General features: G+C 47.4%; 1 protein-coding gene across 3 annotated transcripts in view; it reads right to left on the bottom strand.

Moving 5' to 3' along the window:
• SMC1B (structural maintenance of chromosomes 1B) overlaps window positions 1-18,934 on the bottom strand; it is a 2,760,606-nt gene that overhangs the window by 728,983 nt on the left and 2,012,689 nt on the right. For all 3 annotated transcript variants that reach the window (XM_078673832.1, XM_078673834.1, XM_078673833.1), the window contains one exon: window positions 1,427-1,572. In XM_078673832.1, coding sequence (XP_078529958.1) covers window positions 1,427-1,572 — 146 coding nt within the window. The remainder of the gene's footprint in view (window positions 1-1,426; window positions 1,573-18,934) is intronic.

Below are 18,934 nucleotides of genomic sequence, written 5' to 3'. Positions count from 1 at the left end.
GACCTCCGGCCGGACCGGGACCGCTCCTGACGCGGGGCCGACACCCGGAGCTCGAGTAGCTTGCGGGACCGCTCCCGTCTAGCCTTACTCGTCAAGGCCCGGCAGTCGACGCAGGACTCCACGTCGTGGTCCGCGCCCAGGCACCGGAGGCAGAGTCGGTGGTGGTCCGTGACCGACATCGTGCGGTCACACCCGTCACAATTCTTAAACCCGGGCATCCTATCGGCACCGTAGAGTTAGAAAGTTAATCAAAAAACGTTGGTCAAAAGACCGGAGTACTGCTCTTCGGATCTGCGCTAACTGGCGCGGAAAAAAGAAGAACTGACGTTAGCGCGCGGAGGCGGCGTCTATATACTCCAGCGACGTCATCACGGCGCACGACGCCGACGACGGACGCGGAGCCGCAGGGGACGCCTGCAGACGACGCCTACCGACGCGCAGGGGTACTGCTACGCAAAAGTTTCCGGATCCAGACTGACGCCTGGGGATATTCTAAGGTAAGGAATCTAATACTAACCTGTTTCTTTCAGATAAGTACGTTTTTCAATAATGACAACGGGGCTGACCAAAAGTATACATTGTTCTGTTCACAACATGCCTTCAACAACAAATAGCTAAAGCTGAAAACAGGAATCTGAAAATAAAAGTGAAAGAAAGCAAACAGGCAATCCTTAAGCCACAGTTTGCAGCTCTGCACATTCTCTGCTGTGACATGTCTCCTCCTATTGTCTCATTGTTAAGTCAATGCAAAGGAACATAAATAATGGTCCTATTTTTGGTGGCATTGTTGGGTTTAAAAACTGAGCAGTCCGCTTCAAACCTCAATCAAACCTTTTCCATTTCTTTGCTCACATTCTAAGAACGGTGTTCTTTCTGGGATGGATACACAGGAATACTTCTTTTTAGTTAAACTAGCTGGCTTATTTGCTAATGTGATCCTATGAGTCACAGGTTACTCTTGAACACCTTTTTAAAGCAGATAAATGATCTTCATAACCCGATTTTATCATGCAAACAACATGGCCCTTCCGATTTCTAATAAAACCTCATGATTACCTTGTGGGACATCCATTTCGGAGTCATAGGCTGCATGCTGCTTTGGCATATCCTTATTGCAAATATATGAAGGTGCTCATCATGCAATATTCTTACCTCCTCAGCCCTTTTAGTCAATGTGTGAAGCATCCTACCATTGGGACTATACCATTGTATACACTGTGACACTTAGCAAGCCCAAAGGTAAAGATCAGAGATATGAATGTAGTAGCTAATTCCACTCACTGCCCAGCTACACTGCATTTCCCTTTTTCCACTCCTGGCAGATCAGACTTTTCGCCATTCACACGAAAAGAGAGAGGTGGGATGCCTTGCTATGCACAGTCTATCATGAATGTGTTATTTAGAAAATAATGATGACAAAGACTACCTGTTTATAGTTAATAATTTCTTTCTCACTTCCTCTACTTGATGTTGAGCATCCCCAGCTTCTGATTTCTTCAGAATTAAAAGGTTTTTAAATTGATGCAATTCAGCCATTGCTTCATTGACTACTAACAACACTCGTTCTTCTTCCTGCAGCAAAGAGAAAATATTTCAATTTAAATGCTCACTTTTTAAATTTAAAAACAGCAAATTTCGGGAGATTTTTGCGAACTGCCATCAATTCCTCAAGAAGATGACTTATTAGAGGGATGCAATACTGCTGAAGGTAATGCTGTATAAATGACACTTATTGCGTAATGATTCTATGTACTGTATATATAAGATTGCAAATAGTATGTATGTATAAATGGAACAGATTAGCCAACTGTAATATATATTGCGATAAATTGATTGTGCCCTATATTTCTCAAAATAAAAATAATTTGAAAAAAAACGAAAACAAAAACAGCAAACTTCCCCTTAGAACAATGCACATTATACTTCATTCCTGAAGGATGATTAACAATTTACTTTCCTTCGGTAATGCTCTTTATATTAGATACTCTAGCTAAATGCAGATTTCTCACCTTAGAATATCCTCAGGAGCCAGACAGAATACAGAGAATTATGTAGCAGCGCTTCTGTGCACCAACAAGTGGTGCTCTGTGCTGACATCATACCACCCAGGAAGAGTCGGAGCGGAGCGCATATAAGTGTCATCCCAGCATGCTGACATCATTTTCTTGTCTCTTTCCCTTTCAAAGCTCTCAGAGGCGGAGCTTGAACAATTGATGGTAACAGTGTGTTGATCACTAAGTTCGGAACTTTTTAGATGTTACAAGAAAGCCAAAACTGACCAGAACAAGGCTGGGAAGTGAGGAATCTGCTGTTAGATACAGGATCCACCAGAAACAGTTTTAAATTAAAGTAACCAACTTGCCCTTCTGATTGACAATTCTATCTGCAGATTCCTCACTTTGGAATATATATATATATATATACCAAAGCAGTGCATTCCCAGGGGGGGAGGGTCTGCAGAACGGATCACTGCAGAAAGTCTTGCAAAATGGACTGGGCGAAGTGTAGTTCCCACCGGACCTGGCAATCAAGGCGGTAGGGCTTCGTGAAGATATGCACTGATGTACATGCCGAAGCCTAGCAGATACCAAGAATAGGTTCCCCTTGTGCTTATTCAGTGGTAGCATCCTTGGACCTGGTGGAATAGGGTCTCAGACCTTTCAGGGTGCTGCTCTGTGGCCAAGGCGTAGCAGCTTTTGTATTCAGGGATCTAACCACTACAACAGCGTCCTTTTCTGCACATTCTATAATTTTCTCCCTCCAGAAAACCCCACAAAGAGCTGATTGTCCACTTAATGGTCCTTCGCATGATCAATATAAAAACTTAAAGCCCTTTTGGTGTCTAACTGATGAAACCTCATCTCCTTTTTTTGAGGGGTAAGCTAGCAAGATCGACTGCATAACACAAAAAGTAGTCACAACTTTTAGTAAGAAGGCCGTCTGAGTCCACAGTATTATTTGTCTGGAATGTAGGTAGTGTAGGGTGGTTGTGCTGAAAGAGCCTACAGGCTACTAACGGACGAACTAATAAAACTGTAAAAACTTTTCAAAGTCAGGAGACGCACTGAGCAACTTTGCAATAGATCAAAGGGCATACACATGAGGAACGTGAAGATCAAGTTAAGGTCTCATTGGGGCATTACAAATAGTGTTTGAGGGAACATGATGCATCAAACCATTAACAAACCTCATCAAAACAAAAGATTCAAACAAACATGGTTATCTCATCAAATATAGAAAGACTGGAAGGGCCAATAAATAACCTTTTGCAGTGCCCAATGCAAGGCCTTTGTGGGAATAAAGACTAAACAAACAAACCAACATCCAACAACTTAAGTTGTAAGAGGTTAGTGTTAGGGTCACCACATCATGTTACAAACTTGTTCCAGCACCAGTGCAGATGGACTTCGTCGAGGGACATCTGGCAGCATGGCTGAAATCTACCACTTCAAACCACAAGTCAAATGCAGTCAATTGCTGCTCCTCAATTTTCGCCACATGGAGGGGTAAGATGCATAGGTTCTGGTGCAAAGCCCTGCCCGGTTGCTGAGATAAGTTGGAGGTAACTCCCTAAATGGTAGTCTAATCAGAGGGGAGATGCTCATACTTAGGAGTCCCTGATACCTCTCCTGGCCCAATCATGGGCAACCGAGGTGATCTGGGCCCAGACAGTCATGATCTATTTCAAAACTTGGGGCAGGGAAGGTAGTGGTGGGGAGGTGTACATTGTTCCATTTCAGCTGGAATGTGACTCCTAACCAATGTTATTGCGTAAATTCCAAAGTTTAAAACCTTTAACTGAAAAACTGTGTGTTCTCTACAGTGGCAAAAAGATCTAGTCAGGGCACTCCCCACTGCTAGAACATGACTTAGGCCATCATGGGATGTAGACGCTACTCATGATCTGCTAGATGGCTCAGGTGGTCCACTCAGGGATACAAGGAAACTACCAGGTGGTTGGCGACTAGTAAGATGTTCCAGCAGTCCAGCCACCTCCAGAGACAACAGGAACCCACTCTGGCTAGCTCATTGCAGGATCACATGGCGGTGCTGCTGCTTGTGAGAATTTACACCAGACTTCCCTGAGGGATGATAGGAACGCCTTCAGGGCCAGACACATGGTCCGAAACTCTAGCAGATTGATGTGGAGCCAGCCTTCTACTGGAGATCAAAGGCCTCTGATCTCCGACTCCCCCAGCTGACTACCTGCCTCCTTCATTACACTCAAAACAAGATATTGTAATGGCATCAATTTTGTAAGCTCCGCTTGGGGGAGCGAGAATGACCTGGAATATGATCAATTTTGATTGGTCAGCCACCTCTGCAGATCCTGCAACCTATCCTCCAAGACTTGGATGGTGTTGAAATAGCAGGATTGATGCTGGATCTACTGGGATTTCAGGTTCTACCACAGGGCTTGCATGTGTCACTTGGCATAGCTAACAAGGAGGACTCAGCGTCACACTCAACATGATCTAGGATCGAACCTGAAATGTAGGGATCATAGCCTGAATATCCAGGACACGTTGTGGATGAGGAAAAGCCTTGAACCCCACCATGCCCAGGATAATACAGATGAATGGAAGTCTTTGCAGTGTAATCAGGTGGAACTTTGGCTCTTTTATAGTTAACTCCATCCATGTTAGGAGTTTTACCGCCATCAGAGGTAGCCCACGACCGACTGCAGCAAGCACACCCTCAGCTGCAAGTCATTGAGGTATGGAAAATACAGGAAGTCCCGACCTCCGAAGACAGGCAGTGATCACCACCACCATATACAGGAACACCCAAGGGGTGCTGGTGAGGCAGAAGGAAGGATGGTAACGTGAAAATGCCCCTGGTCCAGCTGAACCTCCTGTAATGTCTCTGAGACTGCAGTGACAGCGTAAGAAAATACTAGAGCAGATAGCATCTGAGCCAAAGTGAGCACTCTCAATTTGTCCTGATCCAGGGAGGTATTCAGGGGTCAAAAGTGAAGGATGGGCTTGAGGCCACCCATCATTTTTCAGGATGAATAAGTAGTGTAAATAACACTCACATCTCTGAAGGTCCAGTACTCTGTCTATAGCACCCTTTGGAGAGCATCAGGATAGAAATTCATACTGGTTTCAGAGGAATATTGGGTGGAAAAAAGAAAAAAGGTACTGTATAGCCCTTTTAGACAATTTGTAAGACCCATCTGTTGGATGTGATGGATCGCATACCTGGAAAGAAATGGTGAATCCTGTCCCACCGCTTGGGTATGAGTCGATGAGGCCAAACTAAAGCAGTTTGTTAGTTGCTGTAGCAGTGGAAGAGGAATTGCTGCTTCTGCAAGCATGTGCACTGTCTGGCGGTCCAAAAGGACTGGGCTGGCTACTTCATCACTGAATGGAAGGCTACTGCGGGCCCATATAAGGGCCCCCCTCTCAGGCCCCCATCCCCCGGAATAGCTACCCTAAACCTTTGGAACAGGAAGGGAAATAGTTTTGCAAGGGTCAGAAATCCGAAGAAGCACACTGCAGCTCTGCTATCTTTAAAGCATTCCAGAGTCCGTCTTCTCAATGAAGAAGCATTTTTGATTTATTATACGACATCCTATTAACAGAAAAATATTGGCTGCCTGAGTTTGTGATGGAGTGCCCAAAGGTGAAAGCGTCATTTCCCCTGCTTTCTCCAACCTAATTCAAGAATCTTTAAAACATTCTTACGCACAGGAGTGGGCGCTAGCGTAGCTCCAGCATTATACAGCAACCATGTAGAGTGGGACGTGGAGTCTACCCACTACGAAATCCCATTAAAATCTACTCCAAATCCACAAAGACAGTACCCTATTAAAACTGATGCAAAAAGACAGGTTAAAGACATTTTAAACCAACTTGACTACCAAGGTGTGATTGAGACTTGCACCTCCCTAATGAACAATCCTTTCTTTCCAGTAAAGAAACCAGATAATTCCTGTCGTCTAGTTTCAGATTCAAGACATTTAAACACATGCACACAAACATTTGCAGTTCAAAATGCACATAGTGCTGCATTAATGAATATCATTGTGGGGAAAAAATACAAAACAACATTAGATATCTCTAATGGATTCTTCTGCCAGAAGTTAGCTCTAGAAAGTAGATATATGACAGCATTTTCTGCCCTCAGTACTCAGCAAAATGAATATGCTACTTACCAGTATGCATCTGTTCTTGGCATGTAGGGCTGCTAACATTCATATCTTATGCATAGATCGCCGCCTAGTGTTGGGTCCGGATTATTGCACATTGTTGTCCTGGAAGAGTCTTCGAAGTATCACGAGATAGGTGGCTCCTCCCCTGGACTACAGTGCGCATGGGCATCGACTCCATCCCCAGATTGTTTTTAGCCATTGTGGCAGAGATGGAGTGAAATAGTGTAAAGGATGTCCATGCTAATGATGAATGCACAGAGAGTATCTGCAGCCGCTACGGGCACCGGGGAGGAGGGCGGGCGATATGAATGTTAGCAGCCCTACATGCCAAGAACAGATGCATACTGGTAAGTAGCATATTCAGTTCGAGGCATGTGGGCTGCTAAATTCATATCTTATGCATAGAATACACAGCAGTCCCTCCATTAAGGGCGGTTGCCCGTGCCAGCTGCAGAAGCTTGAAAAACAGCCTGTCCTACAGCTGCTTGCTGTTTTGAATGCACATCTACACAGTAATGTTTGGTAAATGTGTGTGGTGTAGACCATGTGGCTGCTCTACAAATGTCTTCCAAGGGAATGTTCCCCAGGAAAGCCATGGAGGCCCCCAATTTGCGTGTGGAGTGCGCCCTTGGGGGTATTGTTAAAGTACGTTTAGCCTTTTGATAACAGATTTGAATGCACTTAACAATCCATCTGGCTATTCCTGCTTTGGAAATGGGGTTGCCTTTGTGCTGTGCTGAGAAGGCAACAAAAAGTTGTTGTGTCTTTCTAAAGTGTTGTGTTCTGTCAATGTAGTACATTAGCGCCCTCCTAACGTCTAATGTATGAAGCATTCTTTCTGCTACTGTTTGTGGGTTTTGGAAGAATGCAGGCAGGTCAATAGTTTGGTTGATATGAAACTGTGACACCACCTTAGGAAGGAATTTGGGGTTAGTGCGGAGCACTACCCTGTTGGAATGTATCTGGATGAATGGCTCTTGGATTGTGAGCGCCTGCAGCTCACTAACACGTCTGAGCGATGTGATAGCAATGAGAAAAGCCACTTTCCATGTGAGAAACTGAATCTCGCAGGAGTGCAGTGGCTCAAAAGGTGGGCCCATCAGCCTAGTGAGGACCACATTGAGGTTCCACACTGGAGCCGGTGGTGTTCTTGGAGGAATGACTCGCTTCAGTCCTTCTAGGAAGGCTTTAATGGCAGGCACCCTGAAAACAGAGAGGTGTTGCCTATTCTGGAGATAAGCCGCTATGGCGGATAAATGTATCCGAATGGAAGCGTATGCTAGATTGCATTTGTAAAGATGTAACAAATAGCAGATGATGTTAGGAATGGATGCATCTAGCGGGTTGATATTGTTGTCTGTACAGTACATGACAAACCGCTTCCATTTTGCTGCATAGCAAGCTCGGGTAGAGGGCTTTCTTGCCTCCCGGATAATGTCCATGCATTCTGGAGGCAGGTTGAGGTAGCCAAATTCTAAGACTTCAGGAGCCAGATCGCCAGATTGAGTCGCGGATCTGGATGCTGAATGTCGCCATGGTTCTGCGTAAAGAGCCTGGATGTGAGATGCAGCCTTTGATGCGGTACCACGGAAAGTTCTAGAAATGTGGTGTACCATGGTTGGCGTGCCCATGTTGGAGCAACCAGGATGAGAGTCATCGAGTGTTGCTTTAGCTTTCTTGCCACCAGCGGAATGAGAGGCGCTGGGGGAAAAGCGTACGCAAATTTGCCTGACCAGTTCATCCATATCGCATTCCCTTGCGATTCCGAGTGAGGGAACCTGGCGGCAAAGCTTTGGCATTTTGCGTTTTCCCTTGTGGCAAACAGGTCTATCTCTGGATGACCCCACTGCTGGAAGTACGGGTGGAGTACTGATGGATGTATCTCCCACTCGTGCATTTGATGGCTGTATCTGCTGAGCAGATCCGCCATCTGATTGTCCTTTCTTGGGAGGTGTTCCGCCATGAGGAAAATGTTCCTCTGAATGGCCCACTTCCACATGCTCTGAGCCAGATGAGACAGCTGCGGTGAGTGAGTACCTCCCTGCTTTTGGATGTAGTACATGGCTGTCATGTTGTCCGTCCGGATCAACACGACTTTGTTGCACAAATGTACTTTGAAGGAATTTATCGCCATGAAGATTGCCATCAATTCCAGGTAGTTGATGTGCAACTTCTGCTGCTGGGTGGACCACAGTCCCTGCACAGTGTAGTGGAGCACATGAGCTCCCCACCCTTGGAGAGATGCGTCCGTTGTTAGGATTATCTGTGGCACTGGCTCTTGGAACGGTCGTCCCTTGCAAAGGTTGTGTGGATTCCACCAATGCAGAGAGTTGTATGCCCGACCGGTCACCAACACTAGATCTGTTAGCTGTCCCCGAGCCTGTGTCCACTGATTTGCCAAGCATTCTTGGAGCGGGCGCATGTGCAACCTCGCGTGCGGGACTATGAAGATGCAGGAGGCCATCATGCCTATCAACTGCATGAACACTCTCGCTGGCAGGGAGTGTTGCGGTCTGAACTTTTGGATCAGCGACTGAATGCTGTTGATTCTGACTGGGTTTGGCTGAGCCATAGCAGTCAGGGTGTTTATTGTCGCGCCCAGATACTGCCGCACATGGTTTGGTTGAAGGTGCGACTTCGGGTAGTTTAGCGAGAACCCCAGGCTGTGAAGGAGTTGAATAGTGTGGGACATGTCTGCGGCGCACTGTTGTTCCGACTTTGCTTGAACAAGCCAGTCGTCTAGGTACGGGTAGACATGTATGTTCTGTCTCCTGAGGTGCGCTGCCACTGTCGCCAGACACTTTGTAAACACTCTGGGGGCAGTTGTCACCCCGAAGGGTAGGACTTTGAACTGATAGTGCCTGTTTTGAATGGTGAACCTGAGGTATTTTCTGTGGGATGGGTGGAGTGGGATGTGGAAATAAGCATCCTTGAGGTCCAAGGTTGCTAGGAAGTCCCCTTGATTGAGCAGGGGAAGAATTTGTTGCAGTGTCAGCATGTGAAAGTGTTCTGACAGTATGTACATGTTGAGGGGGCGTAGATCCAGAATAGGTCTGAGGGATCCGTCCTTTTTTGGAATGAGGAAGTACAGGGAATAGACCCCTGTGCCTTCCTCTTCCACTGGTACGAGCTCGATTGCGCCTTTTTGCAGCATCACCAGTACTTCCTGCTGCAATAAGTGCAAGTGCTCTGCCGACATAGGACGGTGTCTTGGGGGAATGTTGGGAGGAGTGGATGTTAACTCCAAACAGTAACCGTACTGGATAAGTTTTCTCACCCACCTGTCTGTGGTGATGGACGTCCAGACTGGCAGGAACTGCTGGAGTCTCCCCCCGACAGGTGTTGTATGGTCGGGGGGCAGTGACAGAGAGTCACTGTTTGTTGGCGGCAGAGGAACGGGAGTTGTTGTTCCCTCTGCCTCTGCCCTTGGCACTGTTACCTCTGTAACCCCCTCTACCCTGCTTGGGGTACGAGGATTGCGCACCACCCTTTGTGAATTGTGTTTGTTGACCCAAGTGTCCTCTGGTAACACCACGTGCTCCTGAGCGACGAAAAGTGCTTCCCCTGAATTGTTGTGACTGAAGCGCCCCCATGGACTTAGCAGTCTCGTTGTCCTTTTTAATCTTTTCAAGGGTGGTGTCTACATCTGGACCAAACAGTCTGTCAGGATTGACGGGCTGGTTGAGGATTGTAGTTTGAATGTCAGGCTTAAATCCAGATATACGAAGCCAAGCTTGTCGCCTTAACATGACGCTAGTGTTAATTCCCCTAGCCGCTGTATCTGCCACATCAAGTGCACACTTTATTGCAGCGTTTGAGATAAGCTTTCCCTCTTGTATGAGCATTTCGGCTGCTTCCTTAAACTCATCAGGTAGGTGTTGAAGGAGCTGTTCTAGGGTGTCGTAATGCGCCCTATCGTATCGTGCCAATAGTGCCTGTGTGTTTGCTATACGCCATACATTGGCAGCTTGCGCAGCCACCCTTTTGCCGGATGCCTCAAGCACTTTCGACTCCTTATCTGGGGGAGGAGCTTCACCCGTCGTTTGGGAGTTTGCCCTCTTGCGGGCATTGGCGACCACCAACGAGTCCAGAGGCAACTGTCCCCGAATATAGGCAGGATCTCCAGGTGCTGGCCTGTATTTTTTCTCGATACGTGGGTTCACCACTCTTGCCCTGGTAGGTTCCTTAAAGATCTCCGGGCATGTTTAAGGACACCTTTGAGCATAGGAAGGATTTTAACTGTTCTTTCAGAGACAGAGAAAGTGTCGAACAAAAAATCTTCCTCCACCGGGTCAGCATGCATGTCCACATCATGATTTGCTGCTGCCCGTTCTATTAAAGCATTAAATGCTGCAGAATCCTCTGTTGGAGATGTACGTGTCCCAAAACCTTGTGGATCTTGTACCACCTGATGTCTACCTTGGTCCCCAGTGTCGTCATATGAGTCCTGCAGAACATCAGGGTCATTGTCAACTGGGAAATTATATTGGTCATCTTGTCCATCATCCTCTCCTCCTGATTGGTTGGGTGAAGGAGATGGACTTCTTCTTGGTGGTGGCAGAATAGGTTCAACAAGGGCAGGAATGTCCTGGTCCGGCCTCTTCTTCTTTAGTGGAATAACATAGGATTCCAGCGGTTGGGAAGTGATTTTCCTCTTGTAGAGGGTCAATTTCCCTGTTTGGGCATCGATGTAATGCTCAGAATGGTCTTCCGAGGCTTGATGTTGATCCGAGCGTCCCTTTTGCGTCGAAGGATCCGACGTGTTAGCGATTTTCGGCACCGATCTCGGTGCAAATGCTTTTGGTGCCACCCTAGGTGGCAGGGTGTAGAGAAGCTTGGTCGAGGTCTTTGGAGGCGATGCAGTTGACGACAAAGTCTTCTCCCGAATACGTTTGAGGGAGTCGGTCACCTGCTTTGTGAAGGAGGCAGAGGGTTTGGTAACCGACGGCCGATGGTCGGTGGCGTGTGACTCCCTCGGTGTGGTCGAGATTTGCCTCGACGAATCTTCGGCTGCAACGTGTCGCGGCTCCGTTGGAGTCTTTGGCGCCGACGCTGCAGTAGTGCCTGCGGCCTTCGGGTCGTGGCTTTTAGTCGACTTTGATTCGACTGCGCGTTTACTTGACGGCGCCGTAGGAGCGTCCGAAGGCGTGTCAACAGACTTAGATGTCCGTGCCGGAACAACTGTGCTTGACACTTGATGGACGGCCTTCTTAGAGGATGGTTCCTTCCGCACCTTTTGCGACGCTGTCGACTCTACAGCCTGCTTCGACTTCGGTGGGCCTGAGGGCGACGGAGCCGATGAAGGAGCAGGCTTCGATACTTTTTGTTGGACGTCGGCCATTTTATGTTTGGTCGATTCCGAAGGTTTCGGTTTCGATTTTGGCTGGACGTCGGCCATCTAAAGTGCCGTTGGATCCGAATGTTTTGGTTTCGGTTTCGATATCTGAGATGGCGGCTCCGCTTGAGTGTCCGTGGCCGGGCCAGAAGGCGTGGCCGGGGATAGCGGTGCAGGGTCGTGGGTAAGGCCGAGTGGCAATCCCGTGACCTGAGCCTCAATAATGTAGACTTCGGGGCATAGCTCTTCCTCTGAGCTATCTTCCGCGGCCCCATAAACTTCTTCGTCGTCCCCTACCTCCTCGACGTATTCAAGGTCGTGGCCCTGTTCCTCGACATGTTCCTCGGGATCGGCCTGGACCTCCGTCGACGGTGGTGAAATCTGGAGATGATGGCTGCCGCCTTCTTCCGCGGGGTCGTCGGGTGCCGGCGCCGCTCGCTGGGCCTCGAGGCGCGCCGCGCGCCGATGCTTGAGCGTCTTCTTGGACCTGAACTTAGAGCAGGCCATGCAGTTTTCTTCGTTGTGGTCCGGTGATAGGCATTTATTACAGACCGGATGCACATCGATATGTGGATATTTGGATCCACAGACGGGGCAGAACTTGAACGGGCTCCGCTCCATGTTAAGTTCGTCGGGTCTTGCTGCGACGAGAGGGCCTAGATCGAAGAGTTACTTGACTCCGTAGATGTCCTGCTTAGAGAGTCGGACGACGCTCGAGACCGTACGCAAACAATACCGACGCAGGTAATGAAGGCCTTTTGGCCTTAAGAACAAAGTTGTTTTCGGTTCCGACACGGAGACGTCGAAACCACATCCGAACCCAATGGCGGAAAAAAACAATCTGGGGATGGAGTCGATGCCCATGCGCACTGTAGTCCAGGGGAGGAGCCACCTATCTCGTGATACTTCGAAGACTCTTCCAGGACAACAATGTGCAATCATCCGGACCCAACACTAGGCGGCGATCTATGCATAAGATATGAATTTAGCAGCCCACATGCCTCGAACTTTCCATTGTTTGCCCCAGGGGTATAAGAACAGCCCAGGGCTATTCTCGGCAACAGTGTCAGAAATATTACAAACATGTGATGAGGAGGCAGTGTACTATGTAGATGAGATCTATCTGACGGACTATTAATTACTTGAATACTTGTGGAGGGTGAACAACATAATTGTGGGATTCGCCAATTTGGGCTACAAATTTAATTTCAATAAATCAAAAATTGCCCATCTCTATGTCCTATTTTTAGGATATGAGCTGTCAAGTGAAGGCAAGCGCCTGGCAGCCAACTTTTTAGAAAGGTGTGCAATGCTCCAACCTCCAAAGAAGCTAAAGGGTTTGTAATCTATTTTGGGATTTCTACATTTTGGCAGTACATACATTCTGGATTATGCAGAAAGAGTAAAACCTTTCTATGACTTAATCATACCTCAGTATTTGTTTATTTTTTAAATGGACAGGGGAGGCCCTGAGTCCAACCCCCACAAGCACCCATACCTCCCGTGGACAATTAGGTGATAATAATATTTATTGTATAGTTAATAAAAACCATTACAAAGTATAAATATGACAATATACTAAAACATAGAAAATGTACACAGCTGAGTAAATATTAAAAAGTTATAAAATGAGAACGTCTTTCAAGTTAGAGAAGTAAAAGTGTTCCGGGTTCAAGACTTTGCCAATGTTCTTTGCTTTTTCTCAAAATTGTCAATGAATTTAACTGCCCTGCAAATGAGTTGCGGATCTACTGAGCATAGGGTTAGTATGATCGCGGACCGGCAGGTGCGTATTCCATATTCCTTGAATTTGGTTTTTAACCAACTCCTAAGTTCCTGGATCAGAGCCGGGCAAATACAGATCAGATGGATAAAGTCTTGTCTTCCTGCGCCACATAGACCACATCCATCACATTCTTGGGGCTTCCATTTTGGTGACTTATCGTTTGTTGGTAAGCTACCCATCCTTAAATTGAGGTGTTTCCGTTTGATAAATGGCGAGAAAGCAAGGTCTAGGTAGGCTGCCGGTACTGTTTTTTTATAAGATTGAATTGACATCCAGGCATGGGACCGGTGACTGAAAGTTATTTTATCATCAAGCAACGAATGCTTATTGGACGCCTTCTTTACCAACTGTTTGAAGGAAAGTACTGGGAGCTTGGATTTCCAAAGTGCAGCCAAGTTAGTTGATTCTAGTGATGATTTAAGATACTTGGCATAGTGCGAATTGGGACTTTTACTGATTGTTGCCCACATGGCATGGTACAGTGCAATTTCTTAATTCATCCAGACGTCGTACCAAAATGTTATGGTCTTGTACTTTTTCAGCAGCACTTGGGGTTGCAAACCAAATTCAAGTCTGACTTGTGCAGGTGATGCATTGCTGGGTAACGCAAATACATGCTTGTAGATTTTCGTTTGAACTTTGTCCAAGAGTTGTGCACTGTTGCCATGATGTAATACGCTCTCGTAAGCTATTGTTGAAAGTAGCTTAGCTTTCATTATTGTTAGCAGGGGGAGACCAGAGGGCCTCTGAGGTCAGTCGCCAAGCTACTGAAAGCATGCAATAGGACTATGCCCTTCTTTTCCATGATATTGTGATGCGCTGTGAAGTTAAGACGCTTATCCAGCAGTATCCCAAGATACTTGTAACTTTCAACCGCTTCCAGTTTGACGTTGTCTATAGTGCACTTAATCATACCTGATTTCACATTACTTCCGTGGACACTGCAACAAACAGACTCTCTACGTTCAGTTCAGGCTGACATGATAGCATCAACATATTTACACACCTGTGTGAATACTACCAACTTAGGGCCCGATATAGGTCGGTCGGTAACGGCTGAAAATCGGTATTTTCGGCCGTTACCGACCGGTATCGAGCCCTCGGGATGTAGCAGTCCCAAAACCGGCCGAATCGTTGAATATACCGAATCGGAAAAGTTACCGATTCGTTAGAATACCGAATCGGAAATTACCCCGAATCGGCAAATATACCGATTCGGTAACAAACCGAATCGGTAAAAAATATGAAATCGGAAAATTCACCGATTCGGTAGAATACCGAATCGGAAAAACACAGAATTGGAAAAAAAATACCGATTCGGTAAATTTATCGAATCGGTAAAATTACCGAATCGGTATAAAACCGATTCTGTGTGTAAAACTGAAGATTGAGATGTAGGAAAGCTCTGAAATACCGATTTAGCGTCAAATTCGGTATTTAAGAATCGTTATTTACTATAGATTGGAATCAGGTGGTAACCAGGTGCAACCTATAAAAAAGGACCCAAAATGCATTTCTGCTTGCACCATGGCAGCTTTTTATGTCATAGCAAGACGGCTACGGCTACAGCAGGAAGGAGAGAGGGAATGGCTGAGACAGGAGCAGGTGTATAGACAGCGGATCACCCTGTTCATGCTGACAGAAGCAGAGATCCTACAGAGGTACAGGCTGGACCCAGAGACCATCTTAGAGCTCATTAGGGACCTCAAACCCCTGTTGCAGCACCCCACCCCAAGGGCACACGCAATCCCAGTGCACGTGCAGGTGCTATGCAGCCTACACCTGCTTGCGTCTGGCAGCTATCAAAGTGCAGTAGCTGTGGTAGGAGGGGTGAGCCTGAGCTGCCTGTCCCGGTTCTTCCACAAGTTCCTAGACGCCATGATACAAAGGATGGACCAATACATTTCCTTCCCTGCAACCCATGCAGAACTGGTACAGACAAAAGCAGACTTCTACCAGATGGCAAGATTCCCCCACATCATTGGCTGCATAGATGGCACACACATTCCGATTTGTCCCCCTGCGGACACGGAATACATATACCGTAATCGGAAGTCAACGCACACCATAAATGTGCAGGTCATTTGTAATGCCAAGTGTGTAATCACTGACGTGGTAGCAAAATTTCCAGGGAGTACCCATGACTCCTACATCTTTCAAAATAGCGGAATTTATGCATGGCTGACGGCAGGGGAATTCGGTGAAGGATACCTCCTAGGTAAGACACAGTGTCAGACCCCCATAACCTAAATAGCAGTGTGAAGTACATGTATGCATGTGAGTAATGTTACCCCTTTTTCTTCTAGGCGACAGTGCATATGCCCTCCGCTCATTCATTCTCACCCCCTACCTCAACCCCTCAACACCCAGCCAAAGGAGGTATAACCGTGCGCACAAAAGCACAAGGAATGTAGTAGAATGGACCTTCGGCATCTGGAAAAGCAGGTTCAGATGCCTGCACAAGAGCGGAGGTGCAAGACAATATACCCCCATCACCTGCTGCAAGATGATTGCTGTATGTGCAATGTTGCACAACCTTGCGGTCAAGAAGGGCACAGAGGTAGAGTTGTCTGACTACGAGGACCCTGACGATGACATAGCTGTGCCACTAACACAACCTGCTGGAGTGCCTACACCAAGTGATGGGAGGTACAGACGTGAAGAGATAACAGACAACTATTTCTGAGTGAGTACAGATGCACAGACACGTTGTGAATGTGAAGAAATGCCATTTTTAATTTTCGGTATAACGTCACAGCACTGATGTGCAACAAATGAAAAAAAAACAACAATATGTGGTCAGGAAATGGGCCGGGTTGCCTCACCCACACTGGCAGTCTCATTTCTTGCTGCGCTTTGCAGACCCACTGGGATGCGCCTCCCCCCTTCTGCATGTCCGGCTGCCTCTGCAGAGCGCCTGGTGCTCCGGCGCGGCTCGGACACTGCGCTGGCAGGACTGCTGCGGCTGCTGCTGTCCCCAGCCTCTGCCACGTCCAGGGCAGGATTCACAATAGTGTTAGAAATAATTAGTGCCTCCATGGCACTGGTGATGCGGGCCATGCCCCTGATCATCTCAGCAGCGTTATTAGTGAGGCACTCCTCCATATTTGCCCCTCGGCGGCATAGCAGGGCTGTTGATGCCGCAAGCCTCTTAATTGCCCGGTTCTGTACTTGGGCATCCCTGCGCCGTATGTGCTCATGTTGGTCCAACTTTGCACACAGCTGTGTCATGGCAGTTGTCATTCTGCCCATACCTGTGGCTATTTCCCGGTTGGTTGCAACTAAGTCAACAATCCCCTTTGTCAACTCCCCCATCTGCAGGTTGTGCTGTCGCAATTGGTGGGGCAAGCAAGGATGGATTTGGCCTGCATCCGCTGTATCCGGACCATGTTCCCCTCTAGCCCTTGGAAGACGCTGCCCTCCTGTGATGGAATAGCACTGCCACTGCTGGTAGTGCGTGGACGGCGGCGTTCGGTGCTGGTCTGCTGTATGGGCTGCTGTGCCACAGGTGTGACAGGTGTGACAGGTGTGGGATCTGGTGCCTGACCCGCATCTCCCTCCATGATGGACAATGGGGCCACATTAATCCTCCTGGCTGAAGCTGTGGCAGGTGCTGGCTGGTACTGTGTGGGTGTGTCCTCTGGGGAGAACTGGAGTGTTGGGGATTGTGACAAATGGGGGGAGTGGGGAAACAAGAGGGAATGTCCTGAGTCATCCTCAATTGCAGGCTCGCTGCTGTCCTCCACCTCCTGCGACTCAGCCATGCTGCTTGGCCCTGTCACCGCACTGTCTGCTGTTGCTGGTGCTGAGGCTTGTGCAGCTGCTGCTCCACTACCTGATGGTGGCCCTAGGAATAAAGTAGCATTTGTCAACTGAGTGGAAATGTCTTCCTGTCACTACAATAAATGCATTGCACATGTCAAGTTCATTACTCAGATTATTTCTTAAGGTGCATTGCAGTGTCATGTGCACTGTAAAATGTTCCTACATTAGCTGGCTACATTTCACATCATGCATTGCACATTTATATTGCTAGCAGTACTGGACTGGGGTTTGGCTGTACATGGGGGCCAATGGGGAGGTGTCTGGTAGGGTGTGTCATGCTGTGCATGCTTCTTACCTTTAGCTTTGGCTCTGGCTGAGCTGTCCAGGTCCCCCACTCCGACCACACTCTCCCTCTCGATAGTTGTCGATACCAGTTCCTCCAGTTCAGTGAGGGGGGCGCGGGGTTCCTGCCGCCACCGGTCAGTCCTGCCTGCTTGCTGATCTCCGCCAGTTTCCTCTTGGTGAGGCTCCGGATGTCATAGAACCTCTTCTTGAGGTCATCCATGGACCTGGGGGTCACACCAACTGCATTCACCCTCTCGCTGTTGGCACTCCACAGGTTCCTCTTCGTTGACTCTGGGACTGTAAGGGACAGCCTCCCATACAGCTGCCTGTGTACCATCACCACCTCCTCCACCAATACTTTCAGCTCCAAGCTGCTGAACTTGACCTTTCTCTTCCTGTCAGCCTTCTGGCTCTCAGAGCTGCTTGCCATTTTGACTGTGTACACAGTACTCCCAAAACTCTCTCTACTGCTCACTCTCCCTGTTCGGCTCTGGCTTCCTTTCCAGAAAGTTCTGCTGAGTAGCACCTGCATGGGTAGCCACTCTCTGTTAGGGTGGGGAAGGGTGCTTCCACCTCATTGGCTGCTTTCATTAGTTTCATTTCCTTGTTTGCCGATCACGTGTTAGCCGAATCGGTATTTACCGATTCGGTATTTTCCGATTCGGGAAATACCGATTTGGGAAATACCGAATCGGGAAATAGCGAATCGGTTTTGACAATGCTTTCCTATGGGCCTTTGGCCCATACGGTTGTATTGCCATTACCGATTCGGTATCTACCGATTCGGTATCTACTGATTCGGTATTTCCCGAATCGGTATTTCCCGAATCGGTAAATACCGAATCGGTAAGTGTAGAAACACGATACCGATTGTTACCGAATCGGTATTTTTACGATTTTTTTTCTCTACATATCATTTACCGATTTCAGAATACCGATTCGGTATGAATCGGTATTTTAAAATCGGTAAATGACTTTTACCTACATCGGGCCTTTAGTGATCTGGGTATGCCCGGGTTTATCAGGATATACCTACATCACTTTCAATGAAGGTGAGACAGTCCCAATTGCATACACATCACATTTGTACACACATGCAGAAATGCGATTTGCAGCCACAGAAAAAATACTGACAGCAGAACAGACTGCTGTAGTGAGAGAAAGAGCCCTTGCACAGGAGAAATGCATAATAGTTGTTACCCCGGTACCAGCTTTAGAAGCTGTTACCAAAGTGAGCATTCCAAATGAGAAATCACTGCATCCACGATGGATACAATGGGCTAATTCTCTCACTGCAACCAAAGTAGATTACAAATATGATCCTTCATTAAAAACATAAGCGTCCCTGCAGTACGAACAAGAATAACCTCTCCAGAAGGAAATCTTGCCTCTAGAAAAATATGAATACATCTTTTACACTGATGGATCTGCTCAGCCTGCCATTGGAAGTAAACAGCAATATAGCACATCATGTGCTATAGTGAAGGGTCGTGTGCAGGATGGTAAATTCCATCCCAGCAATACGACTACACAATCGCTAGGAGAT

The sequence above is a fragment of the Lissotriton helveticus genome, chromosome 1_1 (genome assembly GCF_964261635.1).
Source record: "Lissotriton helveticus chromosome 1_1, aLisHel1.1, whole genome shotgun sequence".
NCBI lineage: Eukaryota > Metazoa > Chordata > Amphibia > Caudata > Salamandridae > Lissotriton > Lissotriton helveticus.
The sequence above is the reverse complement of the archived record's forward strand: the minus strand, read 5'-3'. Positions and strand labels throughout refer to the sequence as shown.